General features: G+C 36.3%; 1 protein-coding gene across 4 annotated transcripts; it reads left to right on the forward strand.

The window, feature by feature from the left end:
* The first annotated feature begins 696 nt into the window (after positions 1-696).
* LOC137716291 (protein WVD2-like 5) lies at positions 697-5,578 on the forward strand. Of its 4 annotated transcripts, none has more exons than XM_068455729.1 (9): positions 697-847; positions 946-1,126; positions 1,564-1,646; positions 2,013-2,066; positions 2,174-2,268; positions 2,415-2,465; positions 3,095-3,200; positions 3,321-3,353; positions 4,286-5,578. In XM_068455729.1, exons 7-9 carry the CDS (start codon positions 3,132-3,134, stop codon positions 4,469-4,471), a joined length of 288 nt encoding a protein of 95 aa, XP_068311830.1. In that variant the 5' UTR covers positions 697-847; positions 946-1,126; positions 1,564-1,646; positions 2,013-2,066; positions 2,174-2,268; positions 2,415-2,465; positions 3,095-3,131; the 3' UTR covers positions 4,472-5,578. The 4 variants fall into 4 exon arrangements, with proteins under 4 accessions (XP_068311830.1, XP_068311827.1, XP_068311828.1 ...); XM_068455726.1 differs by having other exon boundaries at positions 3,095-3,164; positions 3,243-3,353; positions 4,286-5,564; XM_068455727.1 differs by lacking the exon at positions 2,013-2,066 and having other exon boundaries at positions 3,095-3,164; positions 3,243-3,353; positions 4,286-5,564.
* Positions 5,579-9,139: the final 3,561 nt, after the last annotated feature.

A 9,139-nucleotide genomic window follows, 5' to 3' on the forward strand; every position in this document is an offset into this window, starting at 1 on the left:
ATATTGCACCAACTCTCACAACATTAATAGATGTGTGTATAAATAGCAACCAAACAAGAAATCTTGTCAATTTACCTCCTAGGATACACTTTAGTGTGGAGATACCACTTATGTCAATTTCAATTAGAAATTCAAACAAAACTCTATCATTTGTTGAACACGTGAACACTTTTCCATGCATATTTTCGCCACTTCAAGACCTGTAGATGACTTGGTGTAAAAATTTCTTTAACTATGACTTGTCATCAAAGAAGCAGAAAACTTTAGTCAATCGTATTCTTAGCTTCACTTATCTATGGGTCTTCAAGCGAAAAAAATTACCTTTGAAAAATTGCTCACTTGCATTGCAAAAAATGTTTTGACGAAGTTTTCATAAAACATAGTAGAGGGAGCACATTATCTATTTTAAAGTTACGGGGAATTGACTGTAGCTTGGCTACGGTAAATCTTTGCTACTCGATTTTGCTTTATCTACATCACTGCCATCATATCTGAGACTGAGTTGGAGGGTAAATATTAAAAGTTAGGAGGGTAGTTTTGTCTCTGAACAGATTGGGTGGATTTTGAGTTATTTACAAAATTTCCACCGCCTCTTCACTGTCGTTCAAATTGGAAATTTCAATTTGTTTACGAAATTGCCATCGCTTTGCACAGTGGAAGGGCGCCCACGCGTCAATCATCGTGGATGCTTCGATTACCTTTCCGTCCGTTTCCATCCCCTTTTCTTTTCCTCTCCCGACTCTCTCTCTCTGTAACCGTCCATCAAATCCCCCCATCCCTCCCTTTTGCTACGATTCCGGCGAAAGCCGTGTCGAAGCTGGTCAAAAACGATTCCTCAGTGCATCAGGTAACTTCTATACGGTTTTCCCAAAATTAGTTCGTTTCTAATTCCGATCTGTGTTCTTCAATCATGTTGTCTTTGTCTGTTTTTAATTGTTGGTGCAGGTTCTTGACTATTTTCAGTGTATGTGGCTGTGAGCCCACTTCAGAGGCCGGTTCGACTTCCGTTGTTTGTGAGGTCGCCACGAAGAAGCCCGAGTCTGCTGTGAAGAGAGCTCGGCAGGATGAAAAGAGGAGGATTTACTACAAATCCCGGAAATCGGAAATCAAAACACGGATGAAGAAGGTACTTCTCCTTTCGGCGAGTTAATTTGATTTTAACTGAGGGTTTTGCTTCTTTTGGCTTGCATTGTATATAAAATAAGTTTATTCTGATTGTTTTCGGGTTGAAGAAAGGAGTTGTCTTGTATTGTTTGGGTGCTGTTTCTTCTGTGTTTCTATAATTTACAAAAATGGTAGGCGCTGTTTGTTAGCAAACTCTATGAGTTGGACTGCTCCCTAAACAGATAGTGAACCAGCTTCATTTTTCATTAAAATCACAAGCTTTGAGATCTGAGTCTGCCATATTAGCATCGTTCATTAGTTTTTAATCCCATTGATTATATTTTGAACATGTTCATTTTTCATACAACAATAGTTATAAACATGTGAATTCGTTTACATCTTAAAAAATAAGAAACTGATCGGGCTTCTGATATCCAAGCCTGGTCTATTCTGTATCAGGTACACTTCTAGGCATCATTATGGGCGTCAATTTCTTTAGAACTCGTGGATAAGTAGTTTCGCAATATCAGTTGATGGACTCGGTAAGTGAATTCAATTATAGTTTTCTTAGCCTAGTTGATATCTTATCCACTGCACTGTCCACCTTCTTTTCTTTTAGAGAAGATTTGTTTTCTATTGAATTAATAATAAAAATAACTGAGGAAGGAAATTCAGAAGAAAAAAAAAAACAGCTTTTCTTGGATATGCTTGTGGAGATTTTCTTTAGAATTTACTCTTTTTGGTATACTGTGATTACACGCAAATACAGATTATATGTCAACATTGTGGGGTTATAACACATCAGCTTTGGAAAGCATCATTTTGCATTGTGAATTCTGAATTCTGTGTTTAATTTGGCTTTTGTGTTTTGAATTTGAATTTGTAGTCTGATTATGATGTCAATGCAGACTGTCTACTATCAATCTCAGACACTAGACTTTGCCTTCAATCAATTGAGAAAAGTCAGTTCATTTGCAGACTGCCTGGTTATGAGTTTACTTTAACAGTCTGGAAATTTGCAACCAAGTTTTCTTTTGCAACTTATGCTCGGTTTACCATTCTTCTGCAGCTTATTTTTTCACAGATTCAGTCTTCAGTAGATGGCTGAGGAATTTCCACATGTAGCAATGTGTCAAATTATCATTGATCATAGTGTATGGCATTGTAAGATCATCTTCTGTTCACTTTGATCAAATTTTTATCGACCGTTTTAGTTTTTTATTTTTATTTATTTATTTTTTATAATTATGATTTATTTCTTATTTTGCCTCAAGTTTAGTTGACTTAAGCTTTGTTTATTATCTCTGCAGTACGAAGAAGGCCTTAATAACGTAATGAGAGAGTCCAATATCAACTAGACGGTAAATGATCCATTCTTTTTGTTTTTTGTTTTTAATGCAATGTCCATACTTAGTGTAATTTTTACCATTTGTTTAACCCTATTTTTTAAAATTAAAATCCACCAATTTGGTTGTTGTTTGTTCCATGATAATTGTGTAAAGATGACCATGTTGTACATTACATAGTTGGGAATTACTAAGCAATTTGATCAATCTGAGTAAATATATTTTAGCTTTTCTTACGTTTTAACTGTTAAGATAGAAAATAAATGGATCATTTACATAAAACTCACAAATAATGAGTGTGTTATTGCATATGCACATACTGCTCCTAAATACTAATCAATCAGTATAATAAGTTTTTGGAAAGCTAAGTTTAATTCTGGATGGGAGGTAGGTAGGGATTAATTTTGAGAATCATTACCCTATGAGGATATTCATAGTTAATGGTGAAAATTATTTTATTTTTTAAAATTATCTCATGAATAAATCTGTTGAGGGAGATGATAGTTTTCTTAAAAATAGCACCAGAGGGGAAAATGGATATTGAATTTTTGGGTGGTTGTTTCTGCATTTGTATCTTTCTGATTTTTTCCTTTGCTGTGTGCTAACTCTGTTGTTGAAGTAACGTTTACAATTACCTTGGGCAGTTATACCAAACTGGAGGAAAAGATACATGCAAAGTAGATGGAGAAGAATAATTTGCAAGCCAAGTATGAGGTGGTATTCAATCAATGGTGGTCAACCGAAACCTGTGTAAGTACATTCTTATTATGACTGTTGTTTGTTCTTTTATAGGAAACTCGAGAAGCTGAGATTAGGATGTTCAGGAAGAAACTGACTTTTAAAACAACTCCAATGCCAATCTTCTCTCAGGAGCCTCCACCTCCTAAAGCGGACCTGAAGAAGGTATTTTTTTTTTCTTTCAAAATCACAAATGGCATGATGTATATTATTTTGTTCACGTGCAATTTCCAGTTCTCTGGTGAATCTAATTTCATGCTTTAGTTTGGAAAACTCTTAATTTTTGTCATATATAGAAAAGTGGTGGGGCGTGCAAACTTCTATATGGTGTTTAGTTTAGTTTATAAATTTGTAAGCATGTGCTCTCTAACCTTGAGCATTTCTCCATCATGACAACAAAAGGCCATGATCCCGTTGAACGCATACTGGTTGCATGTTTTCTTATATCAGTTGTTGTGTAGGATGCCTTTGGTAGATGTTCCCCTTATATTTCTTAGTTTAGTAGGATGTGCAACTGTTAACAATTGTTTACTTGGTAAAGTACTGGTCCTAAGTTATTTTCCCATTCTTCAGTATTGTACGGGTAATTTTCCTTCAGGTCCAACAGGAAGAGAGTGCATCTTTTATCACTTATACTTCTGAGTTCATGAACCTTTTTTAATGTTGGCAAATTGAAAATGTTAATCAAGCCAATCCTTCAAGTTATCAATCACTTAATCATACTCTCACGATCCTGCCCCATTCAGTCTGTTGGCTGGAATGGTGGTAGTATCTGAGTTATTTTTGACAAGTTACTACAGCTATCATGCTCCATTTGATTGGAAAGGAGGCACCACATGCGTATTTTGACGCTGCCAACAACTGTTTTACCAAAAATTGCACTGTGTCTTACAGTTCTTACTTTGTCAGTCTACGAAAGCTTATAAAAAATCGGTGTCAAGTATCTTGACTAATATGTAGTCTAAACACGCATTCCTACCATGATTAATTAAGTTGGCACTTCATTGTGATAATCCTGCTTCGCTGTACTTGGCTGTTATTTGACAGCATTGCACTGCTTTATTTTGGCCTTGACAACTTTAGTGCAATTGATGCAGATACCAACAAGAGCCAGTCTTCCAACCTCGGACGTAAGAAGAGCTTACTTCCCGCAGTTTCTGAAGCAAACGGTAATGCCAATGGTCGATCTAGTAGATGTAGTCTGGATGAGAAAGTACCTCAGAACACTGCTAGAGGGTCATCTTATGTGTATCCAAAGAAGCCACAACGAAGTCCCTTCCTAGACTCCTGAACTTTTGTTGTGGAGAATTGTTGGTACTACTTGAGCAATGCTTAGTTTGTACTGTGTTTTGTACTCTTTGGCAGTCAGGTGAGATATATATGCTTTAGAAATATCAATTTTCCCGTTTTCCTGTTTTATTTTTTCTTTATTGCATCCATATTTGTATGTTTAATTTGGTGGTTTCTCTCAGAAAGTAAGGGTTTTGGTTTGCATTCTTGGATTAGATTTGTATATATTCCATTGCATCTCAGTTTTCTCTGATTTAACAGCATAATCTAGCTCTTGGTATTCTAACTTTGCTTTCCTTGCATCAAAATTGTATCTGGCTCTTGGTTTTCTTTATTTAATTTTTTTAGGGGTGTGATATCCACTCACCCTTTTTTACTTCTCCCACACCTTTTTAGTTTTCAGCCGTCAGATTGGATGAATTGAAGAAGATCAATGGACATAAAGTAACAAGGGGTGTGTGAGAAGTAAAACGGGGTGTGTATAGCACACCCCTTTTTTTATTTCTATAATTAGATAAATTAAGGATAAAATTTTCTATTAGTACATGAGTATTCGATTCTGATACGTCATTTTCCTCCATTTGACGTGATTTTGGATTATTAAGGACTCAGGCTTGCCTTCCACGTTTTCGTTGAAAAAAGGCTTTCAGGTGAGTAATTTACTAATTTGGTTCTGATTATCGGCTAAGAGAATTAGGGGTGGAAAAAATTCCCGAAAATCCCGAACCGAACCGAAAAAATCCCGATCCCAAACCAAAAATTTCCCAAACCGAAATTCCCGAAATTTTCGGGATGCTATCCCGAACCAATCCCAAAATTTCGGTATGGGATTCGGGATTGCCTTCTCAATATTTCGGGAATCCCATACCAAACCGAAAATATATAATATTAATTATTATATATATATATATATTTATACATATATATATTATTCTTTTATAATTGATGCTAGTAGTTTCTAATTCATGCTCAGCAACCTAGAATGCCCTACACCTTGCATATTTTTCATGTTCTGTTTGATATTCATGTGGATTTTATTATTGCTGATGCCATGGCTGATGATTTCAGAAAGCTTGATTCTTTTGTCTCTCAACAGATTGCAAAAAGAGTTTAATTAATTTGAATTTTGACTGATAAAAAGAGTCGAGCATGCCAGTGTTCAATTAAATGGTAGTGTGAATGAAATGAAATTCCTAGTTCATGAATGTGTTCTTGAATTATATATTTGAAGAACAATTCATAATTTCATATTTCAATTTGGGATTCCCGATTTGTCCCAAAATCCCGAAAATATTTCGGGATTCCCAAAATTTGGGATTCCCGAAAATTTGGTTTGGGATTGGTCTTCAAATTCCCGTCCCGAAAAATTTCGGTTTGGGATTCGGGATACTAGTTTCGGTATGGTATCCCATACCGAACCACCGCTAAAGAGAATAGGGGGTTTAATTTGTAATTATTTTGATGCAACGAAAATTTTTAAATTTTACATATATTTCCAGTTCAGGATGATAAAAATTTAGGCCTTTGATTCGTTGATGTGATTTCCATGTACTCTGAATTCAAATGAAAATGCAAGAATATATTAGATGTGTGAGTAAATTTTCAGTCTTCCATCTATTTGTTTAACCCTTAATTATATGTGAATTATTGATTGATAATTTGATAATATGTATGCTATTATTGATTTAGAAAAATTAGTTCGTTAATTTGTTGGGCTTGGTTGTTTTGGCATGTAAAGGTTATGAGGCAGAGGAAAAAGAAAATCCACAGCCTGCCAAGGATGTGTTGGAATACCTTCAGTAGATGTGTCTTTTCCGGGGTTTTAGCGAAATTTGAGGTTTGATGTGTCTTCTCCATCCCGTAGTCAATGAAAAGCTCTCTCTCACTGTGAGCTTCTAATTGTAATCCTTACCTTCAAATTTGAACCTTCAACGATCGAAATTCCACTGTAGAGGCATCTTTGTATGTAACAATTGCATTGGTAGGCCTTTTTTTCAGCTTCCAGAAATCGTTGCTGCTTTGATCTCTGCGCCCGATTGTTCATCATAGAAAACTCCTAAATACAGTGAGATGCCACTTCATGTCGTTTTAACGAGTGCCCGAGCGCATGATTTGCTTTATACGTGACCTCTAAATTGACCTGTATGCTTGAGTCCTTGCACCTTACAATGATCTTCACCTGAACCGCTGCCATGCATTTCACCTTTTTACTCTTGCAATTGTCTTTGGCCTTTCTTGATGCATTTTTTTTTTAGAAGAAACTATAACAGTTTATTAAAAAAGAAAAGTGTAATACACAGAAGTGGATAAGAAATCCACCAAGAACAGAACAAGAAAATCTCTCCAGAGGATTTGATTACAAGTAGGACAACCTCAACCAAAATCACTTTACAACTGCTAACATATCCCACAGTAGGGTTAGGCAAACGGGTCCTGGGCCCGCGGGTAGGGGCGGGTATAGGCGGGTCGGGGTGGGTCCTGTTTTTAAATAGGGGAAACGGGGCGGGGCGAGCCTAGGTAATGGCATTCTAGGGTCGGGCCGGTTCCAGATTTATAGAAAAACGGAGCCCCGAACCGGCCCGTTTGTAATTGAAATGGACGACCCAGATTGAAAATAAACATACCTTCCAATCATGACCATTGGTTTTACCCTAATTGAATATGATTCAGTGAGATGTGAGAGTCTTTGCTCTCTCTCGATCGACCTCGACCTCTCCGTCTCTGAACTCTGAAGTCCGACATCTCATCCTCGATTTTCTTCTTGATTGTTCTCCTCGACCTCTCCGTCTCTGAAGTCCAACCTCACCTCGACCTCGACCTCGATCTTCTTCTTGATTATTCTCCTCGACATCTCATCCTAGACCCAGGCACCCGCACAACCCATCTTCCCGATTCTTGTTCACTCTTTCCCGACGACATCACCGCCGTCGCGATCACCAACACTCCATCATCGTTGCCAGTTCAGGTGAATTCTTTAACCTTTTTTTTTTATTTTTTTAATAGGTTCTTTAACCTCTGATCTGATGTATGTAATCTGTGCTCAATATATTGGGATGTTCATGTTTGTTCTTGCTGATTTGGTGGATTTTTTTATTTTTTAGCTTGTTTTCACATCCAAATGTTGAGTAGAAGTCCTTGTATTTCACATATATTCTGAAGAATCTGAAGTATTTCCAAGCATATTGATTTGCAATCCGGAGACATCCATTCTATTTCTGTTCATTTTAAAAAATTTTAATTTATTTTCATTGCCATATTTGTTAAAGGTTTCAAATTAGGATCTGAGAAGCATACAACAGAGGTAAATCGCAAAGAAATCTGGTGCACTGAGGATGACTTCTTGAAGGTAATCTTATCCAATCAAATTTATATCTAGGTTTTAAAAGTTGAAGGTGTAATGTGACAATGGATATCATAATCCAGCCTTTGACATCAGAGCAAAATCTAGGTTTTAAAAGTCGAAGGTCAAACTCTTCCGACTGTTAAGTTGAAGGTGTAATGTTATCCCCCTTTGATTGTAACTGTCCCTTGAATATATATTCCAGCCCCTGACATCAGGGCAAACTCTTCCGACTGTTAAGTCATTGAGATTCCTAACTTAAGTCTTAACCGGAAGGAAGCATACATTCATCTTAAAAATCTTGAAGCTTCTCGACGCTCTTGCTGGAGAGTGGAGAGTGATAAGATCTGGAAACAGAACTTCCAATGCATTAGCCTCCGGCTCCTTATGAGTTATCAAAATTTACCGTTTTGTGGTTTCTGACTAACATGATATCATCTGCACGTGGTTGTATTATCATGCTAATGCATTATCAATTTACTGAACACAGAAAGGAGACAAAAAAAGTATGCATTGCAAACATTGCAAGTTGATATAATTTGGGAAGACTTTTAACTGCTATTTGCATATTAGCGTGCATGTGTGTTCTTTTTCTCCTGTTCTTTTTCTCTTATTAGTGTGCTTAAAAATCTTGAAGCTTCTCGATGCTAATAAGCTAACGGATAAGAGCGATGTGTAATTGTGTATGGCCTCAGTGTGGTGTTTTTGGGGCTTTTGACAGGGATGCAGCCAATTACAGATTGTGTTTTGGATAACTATATATGTGAACCATCTTCTATGCTTTGCATGTGAGAATATAACTTCTTTGTCAAGTTAACATCCCTTATTGCTAACGCTATTTAATCACTGTAATCGACTAGCTACACTGGTTTTTGTGTTATTTTCAAGTTTTCCTGCACTGATTATGTAATATGCTTCCAATCTCTCATATCTAATGATCTCTTATGTCTTGGTTTGTGTTCAAGCTTTGAGGTAGCCTATCATCCAATCGCCTTTGATTTGATTTTTAGATGTTGGAAGATGTAATATTATTATTTTGGATGTATTATTAATCTATGAACTTAGATGTTGGACTTTGTATTTAGATTGGATGTGAATAATGGTGAATTTGTGCAAAATCTGCATAAATGCAGTATGTGACTTTCTGCAATTGCAATCTGTGCAGTTTGCACTTTGCAATCTGTGCAGTTTTGTGCAAATTGCAATCTGTGCAGTTTATCTGTGCAGTTTTGTGCAAATTGCAATCTGTGCAGTTTTTGTGCAGATTGCAATCTGCAATCCGTACAATTCTTTTTTTTTTTTTTTTTTTTCAAACAACCAA

Source organism: Pyrus communis, chromosome 14 (genome assembly GCF_963583255.1).
Source record: "Pyrus communis chromosome 14, drPyrComm1.1, whole genome shotgun sequence".
NCBI lineage: Eukaryota > Viridiplantae > Streptophyta > Magnoliopsida > Rosales > Rosaceae > Pyrus > Pyrus communis.